This window comes from Brachycentrus maculatus, unplaced genomic scaffold (assembly GCF_059751285.1).
Source record: "Brachycentrus maculatus isolate JH-2025_06_01 unplaced genomic scaffold, ASM5975128v1 h1tg000472l, whole genome shotgun sequence".
Lineage (NCBI taxonomy): Eukaryota > Metazoa > Arthropoda > Insecta > Trichoptera > Brachycentridae > Brachycentrus > Brachycentrus maculatus.
Window position 1 is genome coordinate 887173 of NW_028281219.1, and position 25328 is coordinate 912500.

At 28.0% G+C, this 25328-nt stretch overlaps 1 protein-coding gene across 2 annotated transcripts in view; it reads left to right on the top strand.

Annotated features, from left to right (window-relative positions):
- The window catches only part of LOC148302235 (tyrosine kinase receptor Cad96Ca-like), a 105719-nt gene extending 83595 nt beyond the window's left edge, over positions 1–22124 (top strand). Inside the window, exons 7-11 of one of the 2 annotated variants that reach the window (XM_088271959.1) lie at positions 290–441; positions 1500–1682; positions 10646–10785; positions 12236–12377; positions 20608–22124. In XM_088271959.1, coding sequence (XP_088128085.1) covers positions 290–441; positions 1500–1682; positions 10646–10785; positions 12236–12377; positions 20608–20832 — 842 coding nt within the window. In that variant the 3' untranslated portion in view covers positions 20833–22124. The remainder of the gene's footprint in view (positions 1–289; positions 442–1499; positions 1683–10645; positions 10786–12235; positions 12378–20607) is intronic. The other variant, XM_088271960.1, reaches the window with a different exon arrangement.
- The last annotated feature ends 3204 nt before the right edge of the window (positions 22125–25328 follow it).

Below are 25328 nucleotides of genomic sequence, written 5' to 3' on the forward strand. Positions count from 1 at the left end.
GTTTTTAATCATGGGTAGAATTAGTTATTGTTACACGTGTGTAAAGTGATCACTTAAAGCAACCTATGACGGCCGTAAGGCCCGTAAATGCCCAGTCTTCTATATTCTAATTCATCTTTGTTGAGATGGAAAAAAGTAATACGGACACACTCAAAATGTGATCAAAATGGACCAATCGATATTTTTGTTCAAAACCTTAATAAGAGGAGTTGTTATGTAAAACTTTAATGATTGATGGTACTTTTTTTTTAAATGCGAAGAATAACATTTATTTTCAAATTTATTTCAGGTAAAGCTGGACCTTCCATCGTTGCTGTGAAGACTCTGAAAGAAAATGCGAACGAAAAAGAACGAAGCGACCTCCTTTCTGAGCTACAAGTTATGAAAATGCTTGAGCCCCATCCAAATGTCGTCAGATTACTGGCATGCTGTACCGAAAAGGTACGTTTTATTAATCACCTCAATTACTTACAAAGAGCAGGCTGGTAATTTTATTTTTTTTTAAAGCTTTTATGAGTTGTAATGCTTTTGGCTTAATATAATACAAGGTTATAATTGTTTTGGCCCAATTTTATGTTAAACGAGGATATGAAAATTGACCTAAATAAGGCAACTAGGGTAAGTCCCAAATGAAAAGACCAAAATCCTTTATAAAATATTTATTTCTTCAATGTTAACAAAAAGGTGCAAGTGATATACTTACTCATACATTGAGGACGGTAAGATGAAGACAGTGATTAAGTAATTATTGAAATTCAAATATTGTTTTATATGTGCATATTGAAATTTTATAATCAGTGTAAATTCAGTTTTTTATTTTGTAAAAAATGTAAAAAAATTATAAATATTTATATTAAAATATGTATTTAATACAATAAAACCACTTTGTTTTAACCATTTTTTATCGGTACACTTTATCCAAACGGTTTCGACAAGAACCTTGTCATCATCAGAGTTTATCTACTAAATTCTAAAACATTGAAATACTGTTAATTACCCTTCCTTTACCAAAAACTTCCACGCACTCCGTACACCATATGAAAATATCATTTAAAAAATATGAATTTCAAAAACATGATTTAAAAACTCTTAAACGTTGTTTTTATCGTGCATTGAATATGAAGCCACGCAAAAATATACATATTTTCACAAATATAAAATATGTATATAATTTACTATGAGAAGAATTAAAAACATATTTATTAGACACTGCATTATTCACCCTATAGATGACAAAATCAATATTTACTATGGGAGATTTTTTTAAAACAAATAATTATGTAAGTTGGAGCTTTTCAGGGCTTAGGACATGGCAATTCCCTGACTTAAGTGATCACTTTATACAAACAAACAAAAAAAGACATTTCACCTCAAGTTGATATTTAAAATATGTAACATTTAAATTCACCGGAGAGCTTCCAACATTCTCCACCTTTATTGTCTTTATATTTTAAAACCTTTTTTTCTTTGATTTTTTAATCCAATATGCATTTTTTCAGGACCCGATTTTCGTAATAATGGAGTACATCAGCTTGGGGAAACTGCAAGCCTTCCTGCGTGCCTCTAGGGCCGAAAGGCATTACGGAAACGTGCACGCAGGAAGTGAAACTCTCACATCACGTGACCTTACTGCCTTCGTCTACCAAGTGGCTAGAGGGATGGAGTTTCTCTCAGCCAAAGGGGTGAGTAAACGCAATTATGATGGAATACTTAATTGTCTTGGATAACAAACAACGCCATTTCGAAATGTGAGAAGTTGGGTCTTAGCTGGAAGGTAGTCGTGTATGTCAACAAAAGTTTAAGAAGCCTTTTCCCACAATGATTAGTAGGCCTTCTTTTTTTCAGGTCTTCTCAAAATAACATGATGTTATTATGTTGTTATTTTGTAAAATCCTGCAATACAAGAATACTAACTAATCCCTCAAAATTAACAATATTCTAGTAGCATTTTGTCGCCTTCTTTCAAAATCCGCCAGATCCAATTTTTTAAAGATTTTAAAATATATATTCTATTGGAATGCCGATTGTGGATATTATGGTTTAAAATATTTATTATAAAAATTTTGTATTTTTGTAAAAATATATTGAAAACCCTGCTAAAAATACTTCAAACCAGCGCTGTATTTCGAATTCCGCTAAATTCATGAATCTTGCCTTCTGACCCATATTTGCCAATCAGAGAGCAGGATAGGTCAAAAATTAAGATGACGACATTATAGGTTTGTGTCTCGTGTTTTTTTCAATACTGAATAATTTTCTAAAAAATGGGATAATTCTCTATTTCATAATATTTAATCTTAAGAGAGACAAATCTTTTAAACATAAATGTTACCCGGGAATTTTGATTTTTTTTGTAAAATTGACTTACATGGATCTGTCAGATTTTGAAAGTAGGCAATACAATTATTCTTTTATGGATGTTGTAAAATTTTGATTATTAGTTGTTAAAATTCTTTGGCAGCAGTAGAAAAAAAAATAATCTGAAGAAGATACATACATACCTTTTCTCTACAATATTTAAAACATAAAACATTTTGAATTAAGGAAAACTATTTAAGTCGTTGTGATGCTGTTTAAATAACTCCATTTAATTTAATTTCGGAAGTTATCTTTTTTTATTTATCTGTGAGAAAATCCGAAAATTTGCTAAACTCGTATATAGTTTAAAGTATTTATTACCCAAAGATGATTTTTTTTCTCTGATGTATTAAAACCATAAACTAATTGGATATTTTTCGGTTTACATTCCACTTTTCGTCATTCTTTGGTACGTATAAATTTAATATATAAATAAATAATCCTACAAAAAAAATTTATACGTTGGTTAACAATATTATGCAGTATTCACGTTAGCACAATATAATATATAGCTTATTATAATTACTTTAACTTTCTCCTTTTCGTTCGTTGTTTACTTTGTGTAATAAATACCTCTCGAAGAAGTTCTATACCACAAACTAAATATTGCTTTTGAAATATAAAATTGGATTATTTTAAACAAGAAAAATAGATGGAAAACAAGTAAAACATTAAAGGAATACATAAAGTGAAAACGTGGAAAATAAGGTCGAGTATAATACATAATTAGATGTTTTGTGAAGTTATTGCAAAAATAGGTCAAATTGACCTAATTTTGCACTTTAAGGAAATGATTAAATATTTTAGTGCCACACACTAAAATATTTAATCGTAAAAATAAGTAAAATTCGTTTATTTTTTAAACTTTTAAATTGACTTTTTGACTGAGGACTTTTTAAATTGTATCTCTAAGGCTTTTTGATCTATTGATATTTTATCATATCTTTCATCTAACATAGCTTTTCGTAACGTGGGTGACTGAAGTGGCTTAGGGGCGACTCCATCTAGAAGATAGCTAGCCAAAAAATATACACTAGGAAATAGGCCAGAAAAAGATTGAGAACTATTGTTAATTTTAAATGTGCATGATGTACATATTGAGTCAAGCATGAGTCATGTTTATCTTTCTTTGAGAAGTTTTTATATGATCAAGAGAATGAGAAATGACAGTCGATCAGGCAGTTTTAAATTTTTTACATCAATTTCTATGGCGTACAGTCTAAAAATCAAAATAGCGAAAACGCTTTTTTATTGGATTGTCCGTCGATAGAAAAATAAGTGATTTATTGTTTTCATGATATGTTGCCATACATTAAGCAAATTGTTTTCGACAGAAGCGATGTCTGGCGATTAATTTACTGAAAATTTATGATGCATACATTTGCTCGTTTCTCATCCCGTTCGCAATTCAATGCAAATCTCTCAATTTTATACCCATCACAAAAAAATCGTTACATTTTTATACAAACATTTGCCAGTTTATTATTAGATGAAACGTTAAAGAATCAAAGGATGGCACAAAATTAGCCAGAATCGGGAGATGTTATAATTTTTGCAAATGGCGTCGTACGTAAATCATATTTGACATTTGAGAATTAGACAGCTGCAGTATGCAAACAAATTAAGGGTGGCTCAAAATCAAACGTCCCAGTATTTTTTATTTAACTTTTTTATTAAATAAATTTAAAAAAAAAAAAACGATTTTGAGTAATGAAAACCTTTTTTGTTAATTGGGAAAGATGATATCCGTCAAGTGGCTGCCGCCAGTGTAAATACACATTTGTGTCCATTTTATCAACACGTTTGTATACTGCAGCTGTCTAGTTTACAAACACCAAATGTGATTGATGTATGACCCTATTTGCAAAAATCATAACATCTTCTAATAGGGTGATTACTTTTGCGCCAGCCTGTATATCTGAAAACATCCTTTTATATAAATAGCTCAAAGTCATGTTTTCCATTGAAGTTAAATAAGGTTTTAATATATCTCTTGTACTTTGTATCTCGACCTAAAGATTTCTCCGAATAAAATCTCATGTTTTATCAATACGCAAAGTCCCGATTCTTAGAAATTCTCAGTCATCCCATGAAAATGGTCAATTATATCGAACCCTTGTGACCTGTGAAGGTATTGCGGATTTCGAAGGGTATTACCGTAACATGCTTATTGTGTAACATAGTATTCGTAAATTTGTAGTAAAAAAGGAAGAAAAAAACACTGAACGTGAACCAAATTATACAGAAATCGTAGAAATACTCCTCTGTCATTGTTCAGATGATTTTAATTATAAATTATTAAAATAGCACAAGCTGAACTAAGTACAGTTTAAAGATATATGGTTTTAAGCGTGTTGAAAATAAAGGAAGAAAATTAGGTAACATATAAATATTTTTAATTAATACAGTTTTAATAAAAAAAATACTATTCTTCTTCTAACCCTCATCCGCACCTAATCGTGTAGAAGCAGCGTTATCTTGACCGTTAAATGCACTTAAATTCAATATATATTAGACTGAAAATCATTCGTTTTTATTTTGACCCTCTTGGGAATCGAACCTGGAACCTCCAGCATACGGTTTTAATATCCGTTATTTATAAGGGCAACAAGTAGAAATATGGGATGTTTATATAATTCATGTCACTTCTCTATGCTTTCGTTCATTCATTCGCAGGTTTTTTTACAGTTGGTTTTATTTAAATAATCCAAATAATTCATGTTTATTCAAGTTTTTGCATTAAATGACTGTGATAGTAAAGTGAGATGGAAGAAAAAAACATAGTTTTCATTTTTTTCAAATAATCTCAATCCTAAAACTTAAGTCAGATATTTTTTGGCACAAAATATTCAAAAAGGCTTGATGTAATAGAAAAACGTATTTTTTAAGCTATTTTTCGTTGTTATAAAAATTAATTATAAACCAACTCAATAGATTCTTATACAAAATATTGATTTGGTTTATAACTTATTTTATACAAGACCCATTAAGCCCAACGTATTTTTTTAAATGATTTTTACCTTATAAATATATATATATATATATATATATATATATATATATATATATATATATATATATATATATATATATATATATATATATATATATATATATATATATATATATATATATATATATATATATATATATATATATATATATATATATATATATATATATATATATATATATATATATATATATATATATATATATATATATATATATATATATATATATATATATATATATATATATATATATATATATATATATATATATATATATATATATATATATATATATATATATATATATATATATATATATATATATATATATATATATATATATATATATATATATATATATATATATAATATGCACTGCATTGGGTTGACTTCAACAACGCTTAGTTTTCTTAATATTCTGTATGTATAGTATCACTTCATTAACAGTTTACCACTTCCCGCCTTCGGGGTACTCTTAAAGTAACTGAAGTTATGCAATAAACACTAATATGATATAGCTTAGCGTAGTTTGAAATTGCTAATGAAAATCTGGTCAGAGTGTGATCAAAATACGCAAAACACGTTAAGCAAATTTACATGGTTTGTTTGAGAAAACCTTAAAATTATTACAATTCATTTTATATATCAATTCGTTATATCAATTTTGAAAAGATGTATTTAGTATAATAAAATAATATTGCAAAAGTAAAAAAAAAGTCATAAAATTATCACCGGACGCATTTCAAATTGGATTGAAAAATGTATGTATTTAAAAATAGATGTATTTAATATAGGTGCATTTTAATAATAAGGTATATCAAATACTTAAATGCGGCAGGGTCAAAATAATCGGCGGGTATGTATGAGGATATTGCATGAATGTGGAAGAGACGAAGAATGTTTGAAAGACAGGGTGGTATATTTTTTTATTCTCTCTGCCTTAATTATGATAATTTAAAAAAATATATTATGGTCAATTTATATATGGTCATTTTTTATGGTATTTTTCAATGGTCATTTTGCAAGAAATCACCTCAAGTGCGCTTTAAATTTTACAGTTATTTTAAGTCTTCCATTTTTCCATTCCATCAGTAACGTAATAAAATCAATATATAAGGGTTAAGTGAAAGTAAAGTTATGGTTTAATCCAATTACTATAGAAAACGCAGTTTCACCAATAAATGTCACATAGCAAGACAAATTTCTTAATTATAATTTTCACGCGAATTTATAAAGTTTTAATTACATAATAAAGTGTACAATGGCGAGAAAATTAAACAATTGGTCTCTACAAAGTCGGGAAGCAAAGGAGAGGAAACAGGTACTTGAAGATACAAAGACTTGGAGGAGACATCTGTTGGTGATTAATTGCACTTTGCGCCGGTGCTGCCAGAATGCGGTTTTATATCATTTGCGTAGGTACTCATTACAAAGAGACATAGATTTATATTTCTCTTATTATTCCAAATACAAATATATTTTTTTACAAACGTTATGATAATAACAATATCAAGAACAATATCGAATCTTGGTTTTTCATAATTGTTTTCTGGATTGCAATTACGATAAGATTTATACCATAGTATGTGTTTTTTTTATTATATGAAGAACCCACCCACAGGCTATGACTTAATAAATAACAAAGATCAAACAACTATATGCTAAAAAAAATCTGACACATGCATTTATGAAGTACTTACTCTCATACATCACAGGAAAACACCTTCTAGTTAAGCAGAGAAATCACAAGTAACACATTTTATGGAAACGTTCACAGAACCACAACACAGAAACATATAAAGTCAATTATTTTTTGACATTTCATCAAAGATGAAGAAAAATATGGAAGTCTGGGCATTTACGGGGCTGACGACCGTCATAGGCTGGTTTAAGTGATCACTTTACACACGTGTAACATTCACCAATTCTACCCATTATTGACAACCACACTACTCAAATTCTTGGAAATTTTATATGTATGAACCAATTTGAAACATTATTCATCAATCACTAGAACTTCACTAGAGATATCTATTGGTGAGATGAAAATAATCCAGATTTTTTTAACAAGTATTTGGACACACTCAAAATGTTGTATATAAAATCAAACCTTTTTGGTCTAAAAAATGGATCATTATGCAATAACGTTATACAATCTGCCTCCATTATCCACAGTCATAAAATAACGAAACATCGTATAAAAGAGATATTCATAGAAAGACAATGGGATGGATATATTCGAAATAGTCGCATCATTCGGTCATGTCGTGTTTTATAATTAAATATTGTAAAATATACCTCAAAACAGAAAAACCTAATGAGGGAAAAATTTTGTAATTAATAAAAATGTGTACGATCAAAAAATGTGTTACATTAAAACCTTGGGGTCTTAACCCAGCCGTAAGATTTTTCTCGACTACGATTTAATTAAGCGCATTTCGTGAAATTGTTGACACAAATATCGTTAAGATAATGTTCGTCATTGATTTGTGATATGAACAAAAATAATACAAGTAATAAGGGTGTTATTCGTGCTTTCAACCCTTTTCTCATATCGCTCACTCCTTTCGAGAACGTCATAAATCATAAAAGTATATTTTTCAGGAGAACGTTTTTAAAGTTTAAAAATATAATACAATGTATTAAAAATAAATATCAAGCCACTTCTCGAACTTTTTACATTGCAACAGATCTTTTTAGGTAAAACCTGAAGGTTTTTTCTCCATTTGAAAAATATTTAGTATATTTAAAAAAATAATTAAACAATACCTTTTCAACAAAATGCAAAAACAACACTTTCTGCCCTGTAACGGGTAATTTTTAAGTTTAGTAAAAATGCCGCTTTTTCTAGGATACAGTAAATTTTCTGGGCATTCCGAAAATATGCACAACTGAAAGTTGACGAATTTTGATTTATGGCGTTCTTGAAAGGAGTGAGCGATATTTCCGCTGCGACGCTACGGGCATAAATATTTTACTACCTTCGGGGCTGGTCCCTGAATATCAAAATCCCATGAAAGGTAAATCAACGAAGCAGGTATTGTGTTTTATCCAATTTAATGCTTTCTGTGAACAAAACCCCACACTAATACATAATATGCCACAGTAATTGGTGATAAACCAAGAAGATAACAGCATTGTTTTGAATTGTATATGACAGTATTAAAATGATGAGGCCATAATAACAGAACCCAAAAATCTTATCGCATTTCTGGGGGAAATAATTTTTTTAAATATTCCCTGTACGTACTTAATATTTCTGGTGAAATCAGCTCTTGATATTGGAATGATTTGATATTATGATTACTTTTGATTTTTTTTTTGCACATTTGTATGTAATTCAATTCAATTCAATTTCAATTCAATTCAATTTATTCAATAATTAATATATACATTACAAACAAACATTTAAGGCGTATACATTAAAAAAACAAATTAAAAATTACACAAGAAGACTCTTGTTAAATGTGTAGAAGAATCTCGCTTCGGAAAACTCCTTCGGACACATGGAACAGATCAATATCCAATGTGATATTGTTCAACATAGCGGTAGCTCTTCCTACAGGCATAACCATCGGCAGGTTGGTCCTGTGTATAGGAATCTGAAACAATCTATGCCAACGCTGTCTTAGGTAACTATCGGGAACATACAGACCAATGCTCTGGATAATTTCAGGATTATCGATCATACCGCGCAACAATCGATAAAAATGCGTAATCAAATATAAAACTACAACTTTGCTTTTAACCTCTTTTCTTTAGAGTTCTTTTCTCCAACAACTTTCGTACATTTGTACTATCCATCCCTGAAGATGTCAAGGTTGGATAAAATTACCAAAAATAAAATTGGTGAAAAACAAATCTAGTTTTATTAAAAAAACGCTACCATATGACTTCCGGTTTTGGAATGATTATGATTATTCTATCATCAGGTCAAATATAGATTAAAGTGAAATTTTTATCGTCTGCTATTGATATGAAACTAAATTTTGAATGAGATTTCAAATACTCAATCACTGAATAAATTTTTGCTGTATTTCACGAAACGTGTTTATCCAAACTACGTAGTATTTCTCGGGATTTCCGATATTTATCGAATATAAAGCCACCAGCGTTGTGACGTAGTTCAATGAAAGCTCGATTGGGTAACAGGCGTTAACCTGCCCAAATTTATATTTTCCTCAATACCTTACAGCTTTTAGTTGAACCCTATATTGGCGGATCAAACAGCGAGAAAAAATGGCTACCGTAAAAGCAGGCAATCACAAAAAATAACGAAATTTCTTAAAAAAGTCGTTACATTATTCGGTTTTTGGATTCGATCATTTAAAGCAAATCACGTTTATTACTGTACAAATTTGGTTGCATTTTGCTATTCTCTTTAATTAATTTGATCATTTGACATAAAAAATAAACTGGAAAGAAATTTTCAAAAAAAATGAGCAAAAGTAATAAATATTCTCCAAATTTGGTAACCGAAAAAGTAACATTTACCTATAAGTCACAACATTACTTTACCGAGATAACTCACATCTGTTATATCGTAGTCATACAGGAGAAAGTGACCAAGTGCATTTTTTACAAAAACGTGATCATTGATTATTTTATATCTTAATAGCTTAATATTACCCTGAAAAAAAACATTTTAAACTTGGAAGTATAATACATGTGTATTGACTTGTTAAAAATGGCAAACTGCATTGATGTTTATTTTCTTGCCATGCAAAAGTGACTTAAATGGCCCTCCTGGACATTTTTCGTTTTGTTAGTTGGTCACTTTCTCCTGTAAGACTACGATATGTGTGCATGTCTAAGTCCGTTAAAAAATTTATAAATGCGAGAAAGAATAATGAGTATCTTCCAATTTGATAACCGAAAAAGTAAAAGTTTCTCATTAGTTACAACTTAATTTAACCGAGGTTACTCGTATTTATTCTACTAGACATCGAAGATTTTGTATGTGCGGGAAAAAGATATGACTTTTCTCCCAATTCGCTAACAGAAAAAAAATCTGTTGCATATTAGTTTCAACCTAAGTTTTCCGATGTAACTCACATGACACATAGATTAATGCGAGAAAAAATCATAAGTATTCCCAATTTGGTAACTGAAAAACTCACAAATACACATAATTCACATCTCAAGTTAACCGAGTTGACTAATATTCGTTACATGCTAAGTAAACGACTTTATAAAAACAGACATCGAATAAAAATGTTACAAAATGCAATTAAAAAATGTGAATTTGAGTTTTAACTATTGTATTTTTTTAGATTATCCACCGTGACCTTGCTGCCCGAAACATCTTGATAACAGATGACCACGTGTGCAAGGTAGCTGATTTTGGTTTTGCCAGAGATGTCATCACCTCACACGTGTATGAGAGAAAGAGCGAAGGGAGATTACCCATCAGGTATGATAATTATTTTGCTTTCTTCTTAATCTTAAATGTCTTCACACCATCAAATTATTTCGGGTCGACTCTTAAATATACCATATTGAATACTTAGCATATATCCATATTTTCAATGTTAATAGTTTGTAAATAATTATATGTGAATCACCAAATTAAAAAATAATTATATGACAGTTTAATGTTTTTTTTTATACTTTTTTTTGTAAAAAGAGCAATATTTGTGTTTTTAGTATATTCCAAAATACCTAAATTTTATACCATTTCTGTGAGCCTAAGCGGCACATTATTAGAAATATGTATCAAATTGTTGTAGAGTGGGTTCGAACCGAAAAACTCTGACTCAAGAGACCGCGGGACCACAGCGCGACACTAGAAAATAGTTTGCCTCCAATATTGTAAATTATTCCATAATAATTTAAATTAATATATATATATATATATATATATATATATATATATATATATATATATATATATATATATATATATATATATATATATATATATATATATATATATATATATATATATATATATATATATATATATGAAGTATTGACTTCGTGATTTTTCATTTTAAAATTAAAATGTTACTTTGTTTTTTAATCACTATAAAAAATAATAGTGATTTGAAAACAAAGTTACATTTTAATAATATTATATTGTGTAAATTATTCCACTGATAAAATATAAGCAACAGCTCTCATCTTTTCCTTATTATTCTCAAGGGTACAACTCTCAATTTGGGCTAAATTTCACAACCGAAGATAGATAATAATGTTGAATGTATCGAAACACGTATTGATTTAGATTTTTTTTATAAATATATTATTTTTTCCATGTTAAAATCAGAGAAAAAATGGATCAATATTACGTACCACAAAGTAACTACCGAATAAATAAATAATATTAAAATTAAGATTTTAATACAAACATTTTATTAAAATCATTTATATTTCAATATCCCTTTCTGCGAATAATTTCCTAACGAATCTGATTAGATTTTTTATGATTTAATTTGATTTCTAAGTATCAACTTCCTTCTCCGAAAGGAATTTCATACCAGTATATTCAAAACCGTCAATTGATAAAAAAATGCCTGAGATTCAAAACCGTCAATTGATAAAAAAATGCCTGAGATTCAATTGATCTTTCTTCAATGGATAAAAAAATGCCTGAGATTCAATTGATCTTCAATTGTCCTTTTATTACGATAAGACAATTTTATTTAAACGTATTGTTCAATGAAATCATAAGATACGGAAATTTGTTTTATTGAAATAACAATTAATGTTAAAAAAAGATGTAACAGAAAGTGAATTCATAAAAGTTTCAATTCCTGTGAAAATTAAATTAATTTTGCTTTGTAAATTCTCGTAAAACTAAATTGTATGTAATTCATCCCTATCGTTGATATTTAAATATGTAAATGATATGTTAATTTCAGATGGATGGCTCCCGAGTCACTGTACGATGATATTTTCTCGGTAAAGTCGGATGTTTGGAGTTTCGGAGTCCTCATCTGGGAGGTAGTGACCCTCGGATCAACTCCTTACCCTGGCCTCTCTGCAGGAGATGTCATGAGAAAAGTAAGTTCTTTCGAATCTCTTGTTAGCCTCCCGGTTCACAGGTGACAGCAGTCAGGTGGCGTTTACAAGTCTTTCAGACAAGATTGTTTACAACTGCAAGTTTGATTCCGAAGTAGTTTTGCATAGATAACAAACTAGAATTAATGTTACCTTATCATTTGAATTATCAAAAGAGAAAAGATTAAACAATACATAACATGTCGAAATAATAAATTAATTAGTTAATTAGCAATAGTGGTGATAATAGAGGGTAAATTTGTTTACAACATGAGTGTGTCCAAATACTTGTTCACAAAATCTGGACTATCTCCAATTACAGGAGTTATTTTCATATTATTTTTTGACATCTCATCAAAGATCATCATCTCATCAAAAAAAAGGTAAATTTGTATTATCCCAAGTTTAAAATGCCATTAAATAATGTTTTTTTTTTTAACATAACTAGATTATAGCACAATAATGTAATGTTTAATATGGTGTTTAAAAATTATGCGGAATACATCGAAATAAGTGACACAGTAAATTTTGAGAAATATGTACGAGTAGTGGTATTTACTACGTAAAAATGAAATATTTGCTTAAAAGATTACTAAAAAATTGGAAAATGTAAATGCTATGTTGTACGATATATTGTACGATTCTCATACATATTATAAGATATTTTAGTTTTGATACTATACCATAAAGTGAACAAAATACTTTATTTGCTCTCATATATAATAAATTAAATATTTTCAATTGCAAAATAATTAACTATGCAACATAATAGACTGTTCTCATCACGGGTCGTTTGTAGCAAATATAATCTCTACAATTCTCTCTGTCTTTGTAACTTTGCAAGAAAGTTCTACGAAACTCGAGTTTTCTTGCTCGTGGAAAGGAGGCCTTACGTTATCTTACGCCTGTAAATTTTCATTAATATTAAGGGCTTCCCCTAAGAGCTGTTAATTAATCATTATTCGGAAGATTAGTTAGATAAATCATTTAATTAAATCAGGAATCTCTTTTATTCAGTTATTAGAGATTATCTTCATTACCGGACGAGCCAATTACTTCTTCCACCTTTGAATAAATTATATTATCTTAAGAACTTTTAATACGTAAATAATTAAATATTTAAACTTGAAATTAAGTGAAGTGTCCGATGAGTGAGATAGTGTCACGTTTAAAAAATAAAATTTTTAACATTACTAAAATGAATAAAAACATAACGTTATATATAACGTTATATATATATATATATATATATATATATATATATATATATATATATATATATATATATATATATGTATATATATATATATATATATATATATATATATATATATATAAATATGTATATAAATATATATATATATATATATATATATATATATATATATATATATATATATATATATATATATATATATATATATATATATATATATATATATATATATATATATTTATATAAATATATATATATATATATATATATATATATATATATATATATATATATATATATATATATATATATATATATATATATATATATATATATATATATATATATATATATATATATATATATATATATATATATATATATATATATATATATATATATATATATATATATATATATATATATATATATATATATATTTATATATATATATATATATATATATATATATATATATATATATATATATATATATATATATATATATATATTTATATATATATATGTTTATATATATATGTATATATATATATATATAAAAATATGTATATAAATATATATACATATATATATATATATATATATATATATATATATATATATATATATATATATATATATATATATATATATATATATATATATATATATATATTAAAACATACATTTATAATTTATTTGACAGTGAAGGGGTATTTTTTTATTCGTTTTAGAGATTTTGACCGCAATTCTAGGATAAAGATCAGAAAAAATGGTAGATGCTAGGGTGGGAAGTTGAATTCCTACCCATATAAAGCAACTGAGGATATTTATTGTTTTTATTTTTAAATGATTTGCATTACGTTCACTTCCATGAAATATATATTATATTGACCTCCCATGGTCGAATCGGGAACCTCATGCAAAACGCTCGTATTGCTGCACAACTGAGCCAAAAAAAACAAATATTCATGAATTAAAAGTACGTTTAGAAAAAATCATGTGATTTATTTAAATAAATTAAATATCGTATCCATGTGCAGAGTATCGAGTCGTTTTAATCCAAAAACAGAATATTTGGTATTATTAAAGAGATATATTTAGAAAAAAGTAATTAAAGATCCAGAGACGCAAAACAGGGCGCTTTGATCTGCAGTACGAACGTAAATTTATTATAATTACATTTTCTCAAAACAGAATCGTGAATTCTCATTCGTTCTAAACTGGTTGATATTGATTGGATCCATTGCTTCGTATTAGATTTATTTAGGTTCATATAATGTTATTATAATCCAAATAAGTTGAATTTGAAAGTTTGGAATGTCATTTTCCCTTAGTATCAAAGAGTACTGCCACTAATGTGACGTCTTTAGGAAACTTACATATGAAGGTGTAAGTTTCAAATACCCCCAAATCGGTTTATGTGAATTTTCAGATAAATGCACACCTTTAGAGTTTAGAGATATTTTTAACCATGTTAAACTACAAAGAGATTTTTTAATAGAAAATAAGTTCTTAAATAAAATTTATCATAAAAATAATATGTTTATGTAAAGTGCTAAATTTTTTACAAATATATTTTTAAAAAGGTCCTTATTGTACACCGTTTGAAAGTGGACTGATCAGAAGTCGGAATAATCGGTGGGGTATGTATAAGTATATGCATGAATGAGGAAGAGGTTATTTTTTTTTCAATGACAGAGTGGTGTTACGTTCTTTGTTTTTGCTTTCTAAGGAAAACATAAGTGTTTGTGCATCTTCTATGGCATCATATTTTTAGTTGGTGGGGAACGTAGAAATCGGTGATGGCTAGACTACTCACATACTAAGAAACTTGCCATCACACCGCTTCCCCGCAGGGGTAGGCAGAGAGAATAAAACGGCACACTAATCTGTCTTTGCAAACAATCTTCGCCTCTCATACATGCATCTCCTTCCGTACTTGATCATGCCATGTTTTCTTTGGCCTTTTTAGGGGTAAAATAAGATTTTTTACCTAACGATTTCGGGGTTTTTGAACTTAATTGTAACTCATGTAAAACTTTTTTTCGTAGAGACATTTTTCAGATAAAACTTAGCAATGTTTAATACGAAAACTTTATCGTTTATAATGCGTTAATCTTTGTAATATAACGGTATTTAAAATCGTATTATTACAAAAAACGGCATATTTTTACAACCAAGGTAACTATGAACTCCCGAGATATTTATGTCAATATAGTTCGAAGGGTAAATAATCCGGTATCTGAATGATATAATAATTAATTGTTGATATTGAGATAGTCAAACGAATCTTGAAAAATGAATTTAATTGCAGTTTCTTTCTCCTAAAAATATTAATGTGATTTATTTTGGAATGAGTCTCTTATATTCAGTTGGAGTACGCTATTTGACTGATGGCATCACAATTAGCCACATTTCCGAATCTTTTGATAAACTACCCGCATGTGATAGGAATACAAGTCCATTGCATTTAAAATTCAAAATTCAATGCAATATTGTTTTTCAATAATTAGCAGGATGGTGAACGTTGCATAAGTATAAAGTGATCACTTAACCCGGCTTAAAGCCAAGTCAAAAAATGGTTTAATCCAAACAGCGATGAGTTGTAAAATTCATTAAAAACAACGTATGTTCGAGTAATTCTGTATTTTTTTCTTTAAACGATTTATTTTCAAGTAGCTAGTCTCAGATTTCATATTAATTTTTTATTTAGAGATTCTCTTTCACCCGTAGAAAAATACATTTCAAAAATAAATTGTACACAAATGAGGCGTATTTCGAAATGTAAAATGTTTATTTTATTTATCTGAGTAGAGACAATATAAAAGAAATATATTTGCAGAACTCTAAAAATAGAGTGCCTGGCAGAATGAACGGTTGACAGACATTAACAGCTAATAAAGTCCTGAAATGAGGACTATTAGATAAAATACAATTTAGAAGGAAAGCCTGCGGGTAAAAACCTACTTTTCTCAATAAAAGTGATCCAATTTTCTATTTTCCTCAATAGTAATCCATATATACTTGTACGAGATGTACTTCCTCTATATTAAAAATGAGGAAACGATTTATATTTGTTCTTCATTGGTCTTGATTAAATGTTTTATCGTCTTTTTACGGATTTGATACTGTTCTTAAAATAAGAATTTTATTTAAAGACTTGAGATACAGTATCAAACAGATTAATTGAAACAAAACTTTTTTCACAATTCATATTGGAAGTACTAACTTTGTGATTTTCTATTTTATAATCAGAATGTAACTTTTTTTTAAATCACTATTTTAAGACAAAGTAACATTTAAATTATAAAAACTTTTTTTGTTGTATTTTCGTAAAAAGTTTTGTTAAACCTTTTGTTTTATTAGTTATATCACGAATTAATATTTTATATGATCTCATTTGGGCTCAATCAAAGATTTTACTCTTTTTGGGATATATTCTATAAGGTTTTGCCATTTTTTTCGTCTCGAAACCATGCCTAATTATGGACAAAATGTGGTTTTCCACCGTAGTGCAATCAATTTTGGAGAGCCGATTCTTACAGATTGTTGATAGATTTTAAATAATATTTATGTCTCGTAAAATTCTTGACCAGTCCAACAAAGTTCATTGTTTTTTTTTAAAAAAAATCTTTTTTTTTTGGATTTGTGGCAAATTAAATCTTGCTTAAATATTCCATTACAATTTGAACTTCGTTTTTGTATTTCTGATAGTATCTTTTCCAGCAAAATTGGGTGATACTTCTCGCTATTCATCATCTCACTCTCTGAAACAAGCGTCCTTGGTCCATAATACGAGGAACACTCCCATAACATTTTTTTAGAGGATGTTGAAAATACGAAAAAAAGTTTTGTTTCAATTAATCTATTCGATACTGTATATTATACTTACTTTATATTGAAAACGAACAAAATTTTTGTCAACAAAATTGTAGATTTGGTCTTCTAAGGAGTTTTTTATGTACAGATAGTTTTAATTTTTATATTAAACAAAGATGAAGAAGAATGTGAAAGAATTTAATATTGTTCTTCATATTTATTTAAGATATCAATAAAATAAAAAAATTATAATAAAAAAAATACCAAAAACCCTTTATTGGAACAAATTCAAAATTTGTTAATAAAAAAATTTAACACAATTAAAATATTGCGAAGATATAAATTAATCAAAAAAAAAGTTTCATACAATTAAAAAATTATATTTTCAGGCGTCTTCTAGTATGTAAGGTAATTCGGGAAACTTTTACTATCAATTCAAATAGGTTTCTGCTTGTAAAAACTTTCAAAATTTTAGTACGAGTAGTCAATGATGAGAAAAATGATGATTGTTACACAGCGCATAACGGGATCACTTAATCCAGACAATGGTATTTCGTAAGCCGTGTAAATACCCAGACTTCCTTCATCTATGTTAAGATACCAAAAAAATGTATCGTTTTTAACTAACCAACTAACTAAAACTTACGAACCATCAAGCTGCTTCCCCGCAGGAGTAGGTAGAGAGAAAAGAACGCCACACCAATATGTTTTTGCAAACAATCTTCGCCTTTTTAACATTGATGTATCTCCGCATACATACACGCCGAGTATTTCATCATGCTAAGTTTCACACGGTCTTCTTCTGCTTCTATTAACAAGTAAATTCACATCACAAATTTGTTTCGCTATTCTTTCTTCATGCCCAAACCATCTCAACATTTCCCAACTCTTTCTTAATTTTATCTTTAATCCTTATATATAACTACTAAATTAAATGTAATAACTTTATTATACAGGGTGGCGCAAAATTTATCTTTTTATCAGATGTAATAATTATTGCAATTGGCGTCGTACGTCATTTGTATTTGACATTTGTAAACTAGACAGCTGCAGTATGCAAACAAATTAAGAGTGTTCGCAACATTAATCATCCAATTTCGTTTATAAATTACTTTTATATTATTTTTTTAAAGTGTTTTGAGCAATGGAAATCTTTATTTTGACCCTTACAATTTTTTTCTGTTAAGTGGAAAAGATGTTTTACGTCTAGAGGCTGTCGCCATTCTTTAAAGATATTTGCGCCCGTTTTATCAATTTGTTTGTATGGAAAGACAGCTGGGAGTCAACATCCCTAGAGCGACATGCGGAGGCACAAACAGATCCCCAGGATCTACAAAAAGAAGAAAAAGAAAAAGATGAAGATGAAGTTTGTATGCTTCAGCTGTTTTGTTCATAAAAATCAGATATGATTCACGTACAACACCATTTGCAAAAATTATAACATCTTTTGATAGGGTGATCAATTTTGCGCCACCTGTATTTTTCTGTCAATTATTAATTTCGAATACACTATATTAAAACTGAATTTCAGTACAGTTTTCTGGCTGTATTATACTATTAAAACTTAAAATAAAATCGTGCTCTCAATACAAAAAAAACCTTTATAATCTTTTTTTTTTTAATATCACACAATACTTAAATTCACTCAAATTAAATTAATTTCTCAATAAAATTATATCAAATCGTGGTTATCAACTCCTGCCTTGTTTTATATATAACATAACAATTTGTATAGCCTCCTACCAGTCTGATGATGTCGGTAACGACGAAACCCGGTCGCTGGTCAAATAAAAATAAAGTGGAAAAGCTAAAAATATTGGTTTTAATCTAATAATATATTAAAAATGCAATTCCATCACGAAGTGTCAGTGGATAATATAAATCTAATGTTTTATACGAGTTTATCATTGTTTTTGTTTAGTTTTAAAAAATGTTCTTGTTTATCCCGTATATCAAAATATGATCATATTTCAGAGGATAATTATTTCATGAAATTTTTCACCTGTCTTTCCTCCTGCCCTAAATATGTAACACGTTAAAGTGAAAATAATGAGGTAGTTAATCATTGAATGTAGGTTACTGGAACACGTTAAAACATATATAGGTATTTTATGAATGATACTTGAGTCCAGAAAAAAGGACAACAAAATGAAAATAGGTCATTTTCAATAAAATGTGATATTGAAAATATTGAACGTCAATCATTTTACTAACAACATTTTGAGTGTATCTAACTAGAACTATCCAACCATTATGCTGCTTCACAGCATGGATAGGCAGAGAGAATTGAACACCACACCAGTTTGTATTTGCAAACAATTTTCGCCTCTTTAACATTCATGTACAAATCACACACTCATGCAATCATGACAATACTTACTCACAAATCTGGATTATCTCTACTTAGTAGTTATGTTTAAATTTTTTTGAAACCTCAATAAAAATTTAATTTCATTCAATATTTTTAATAATTAAAATATACACAACAAACTTACTTTGAGGACGTATAATCCATTAGTAAAACAAATTACCAATTGCTTATTAAATAAAAAATAAAAGTAACAATAAATTACAAGTAAATAAATTGTTAAAGCTGTACAAGAGTCCCGCTTCGAAATATACCCTCAAATAAAAAAGGAAGTCTAGGTTTTTACAAGGTCTATCATGACCTATCACAGGCTGATTAAGTGATCACTTTACACACGTGCAACTTCACCATTCCACCCACAGTTGACAACCACAATACTCAAAATTTTGGAAGTCATGCATATGTGATAAATCTCATGACGTTCCATTATTAAAGTGGTTGTCAGTCATATGTGGAATGGTAAATTATGTATATTACATGATGTAAAGTGATCAGATTATTTAACAAGTGTTTGACAGATCGTAAGCTCTGTGCATACCCATATTTCCATTTATTTTCTTAATGCTTGTTGAGATGTCAAAAATATAGGACAGTCAAATTGTTCAAGTTTCAATATTTAAAATGTTCAGTTCTTTCATGTAATTATCCGTTTATTGATAATACAGCAATGGCGATATTACACATCCCTGTTAAATCAACATTCAATTTGTTTACCACAATTTGTTGATCCTATAACCCCAATACAAACACGATTAGTTGGGATGGAGCCAGGAAGAATAAATAGATTTATTTTAACACATACTCAAATTGTATTTTTACTGTTTCAGGTTCGCGACGGTCATCGTCTGGAAAAACCAGAGCACTGTCGCAGAGAGCTGTACAACATCATGTTCTATTGCTGGGATAAGGATCCCGCCCAGAGGCCCACCTTCAGCGAGTGCGTGTCGCTCCTCGAGCGACTGCTCATGACCGAGACGGACTACATAGAGCTGGAGAGGTTCCCCGACCACTCCTATTACAACGTGGCCAGTCTCAGCGGGGAGAAGTTATGAACCTCGCCCACCTGGGTTTAAGGAAGACTGGACTCGAGTGATGAGTGATAAGTGAATGTGACGTCATGCTCGGCCGTATTTCATAACCAAGCTTTAACTATGCGAATTTGATCTAGCTCATCTGCAAACGTAATGTGACGTCATGGTAGCCTATATTACAATACAAATCTTTAACCACACAAATTCAAATGTACTCATCTTCTTAGACAAAATTTTTATTGATTGATTTAACAGTCACTTTGTTGTAATATCTATCTATTTTCAATTTAAGTTTTACTTGGTAAATACAACTTTTTCTTAAAATGTATTGTGACACGTGTTTCGATGGATTACGTCATTTTCAACACTTCAAGGTTGCTATAACCCATCCATCATCCATTTTCTATGATACTTAGTGATTGGACTTACCCATAAAACCTCTATCTAATGTTTTTTAGTTTAACCAGTTTTTTTTTAATCGATTTCTTTTTTTGATTACTTGATTTTTTTAAGACGGTAATAACTCAAACCTATTTATGAAATTATTTTTCGTTAGTTAAATAAGGTCAATGAATGTTTGTAAAATTCGTGGATTAAACTGTATATTTTATATGCATTAAAACATTTAATTTTAATTGGGCTTCTGTAAAATACATTTCAGATTGTTTTTTTCTGTGGTATTTTATTTGATACATCTAAATAGTTTCAAAAAAATGAAGAACGTACATTTAATGTGAAAATCGCATTTTATTTTAAAATTGTTGTTATAGTTCTACAAAAAATGTACACATTAATAAAGTCCTAAAAAAATACCATGATAAATGTTAAGAATATTTATGGTTTTGCCATTATTAGAACATTTTATTATAAAGCTATGGTTTGAATTTGAAATACAGGCAATGAGCGATGATACACAAAACTTAATGAGTTAGGAGTTTGTATTGTTTGTAAAAAATGTTTTAAAGTTAAAAATGAGGTTAAATTACGTGATCGAGATTGGACAAGAAATAAACTTTTTAATAGTTGAATTTACAAAAACTAATCCAAAATCAATAAAAATATGTCGAATACTGAAAAAATATAAATATGTATTTTTTTCTTCAAAGGAATTATGTTTTTTCAAAGATTTTATAAATTGACCTAACTAAATCATCAAAGTTGGAAAAAAGATTTAAACTTTTGACTGGAATAAGCAATGATATTATTAATTTTGAGAATCTAATTTTCAAAACTCACACATGAGCTTATTTCGAATTGCATGGATTGTGCTTACGAAAAGCATGTTTATAATAAATAAATTAAAAATAATAAAATATTTAATCAATATACACAAAGTATTGTTACATTTTTTATTTCTTTTTCATCAACATTAAAAAAACCTTATGATAAATTACTAAATTGAACTTACTTAAAATTAAATTAAATATATACGATTATTATTAATTTCGGTCGAAATTAATTAGTAATGTTTAAATAATTGGTATGATTAAACAAAACTTATTTACTGATAATAATTTCAATTTGATTTATTGAACCTGCAGTCACTTTAAGGTTATATCTACCAATTTTTAATTGAAGTTTTACTTGGTAAATATCACCATTTCTTATTACACCGCTGGTATTTGACAGTGATGCTGAATGCATTGAAATATGTGTCACAATAGATTTTAAGAAATAGTGGTATCTACCAAGTAAAATTTTAAATACAAAATAATATTTATATCTTGGTTCAAGAACATTTTTATTTTCGTCCGTATTAAATCTTATTCCTTCATGAAAATCTTATAATAAATTTTGTTATTTTTTTTAAAGAACTTGCATTATTTAATAACGATTGGAGAAAAGTATTTGAGAAAAATACCATAAATAATGAAAAAAGTTATCATACTTCCCTTAACTCAAGGGGTAAAACTATATAATAAATTGTAACAGAGTACCGAACTATAAAAATATAAATACATTTATAAAAAAGGATTGAAGAGTGATAAAAATATGAAGTATTGTGATTCGTAAGGATTTGGTTTTTATTTAAAAATGAATATGAGTGCCTTAAACCCAACTATCGGATAATTGCAAAATTTATGCTTTAAGAAAAGCAACTAAAGACTTTTTGAATAAATATTTTTAAATAGCACAATTTCTGTATATCTATAAGTCACTTATCATTCAATGAAATAAAATGGCTACAAGAAATGAAGTCAAAGAAATAATCAAAATTGAATAAAATATTTTTGCTTTTATTGATTACTGTCTCTCATTTATTATGTAATAAAATATTATTTTTCACGTCATTGATCCACAAAATAAAATGAAACGAAAAAGAATGATTAAATTAGATTACTTTAAAGCGATAAAATGTAAATTACTTCTCAAATTCAGGCGTAAGCAATTGAAAATGCTCCTTCAAGCACGATAAGGCTGTAAATCTGTGTTTTTAATATAAAATATAGTTATCTTATATATTCATGAACTTTACTCTGCTTTTTATAAACAAAAATAGAAGGTTCCACGGAAATATTTAACTTGAAATTTACAGATCGTTTCCGATTTAATTCGAAGATTGCTATATATCTTATTTAAACTCAATTATAATGTCGACCGGTTTGTATAAAAATATTATCTTACTCATGAATTATAAATACTTTTATTAATTTATATTGAGGAATGAGTTGCTTGCTTTGGAACCGGTCAAATTTGTATTTCAGTTATAAAAATATGTAAATTGATTTAACAAAGTTATTTTGTGTGTTATAATGTTTGTAGCTTAAAATATTCATTTTAAAAACATCCAGTTTATTTGATCATTTTCACTGCTATTTTTATTTTATTTTATAATACTTACACCATGTTTCTTGTGGCCATTGTACACTAGCTTGCACTTTTTAATTTTTAAATTCTAGATCAGTTATACGTATTTTATAAAGTGTGTTTTTGTAGTTAGGTACTCGGATTTAATTAAAACTAAGATGTTCCTAATTTTGTAGCAGATGATTATAGATAAAGATTAGGATGTTTTCAGTTAAATGTTCTCCACTGAATAAAAACATCTTCATTTTCATGAGAGACATTCATTCATTTTTATGATTTTTCACGCTTATCTTAACAAATTTATTCATATTCCACATCATTCACAGCGAGAGCAAAATATGTTTTCATACAATTAAAACCATATTTCTTCTAACAAAAACAGTATTTTAAATGTTATTTTCTAATAAAAAATGATTTTTGAAAATAAACAAATTTCAGCGTACAAAATCATTTCAGCAAAAAGAAATATTATTTTAATGAAATCTTTCAAAATGATATTATTTTCTAACTTTGAATGTTTAAATTGTGCTTTACTCCAAGGAAGTGGTTTATTTAGAAATTTCACATAAAACTTAACATATATTTATCTACTTAAAAAAATACATTTTTATGCTCACGTTTTTATTCTCGTTTTAAGTATGTATGTATTTAAAAGTGTAAATAGTTTTGCGAAAATAATATAAAATTTGAATTGTATATAAAATTATTATGAATTATAAGACCTCACAAATTATGTACCTATGCTAAATAATATATAATTATTGTTCATTGTAATATATTTAAAAATGATTAATCTCAATTTAGAAGTAAGAAAAAAATTGTAACACATATTTTTTAACCAAAAGATGAAGAATATACAGTAAATATTTCCATGCATTAATTTATTTTTCATTTTTATTGAGAGTAAAATCACGTATATAAATTAAAGATAGGTAATGAAAAATTCTCACATGTAAGCAATACTATTTTGTTGAAATTACATCCAATATCTTTGTCATGAAAAGTAGTTTTTTTTAAATTAAAATCAGTATTAAAATTTATTGAATAAACCAAAATGTTTGAAAATATCAATGTGTCTTATTTAAAGATTTATTTATTTACTTCCCAACTTTGTAGACTGAATGCAGTCGAAATGCGATCTCCCAGACGAATGCGTGGCAAAACGATGTATGGTAGATCTTCGAAGGGTAATTGACATCCAATCTCATTCCAACATAGATGGCTGTTGTGAACTTGTGTGAACTGTGTCATGAGATGCCAAGGGATATCTAGGGATTCCAAAAGTTTTAATAGTGTGATTGTCAATTATGGGTAGAATGGTAAATGTTGCATGTGCGTCAAGTGATCACTTAACCAGCCTGTTACAGGTCATAAGCCCTGTAAATAACCAAAATTCCATGTCTTCATCTATGTTGAGATGTTAAAAAGTATTTCTTTGCGTGATTTTAAGTAGTGGCGTTGTAAATCATGGGTGGAATGTTGAATGTCACACTTGTCTAAGTGATCACTTAACCAACTTATTACAGGACATAAGCCCTGTAAATACCCAGACTTCCAGATTATTTTTCATCTGCGTTTAGATCTCATGAAAAAATACATGTTACGTTTGTTAATTGACACTCAATTCATAAGGGTCGTAAACAAAAGAGGTTGTGAATACTTCAAAACTGCACAAAACAAAAGAAGCTAAAACCTGATCCTTGCATGCT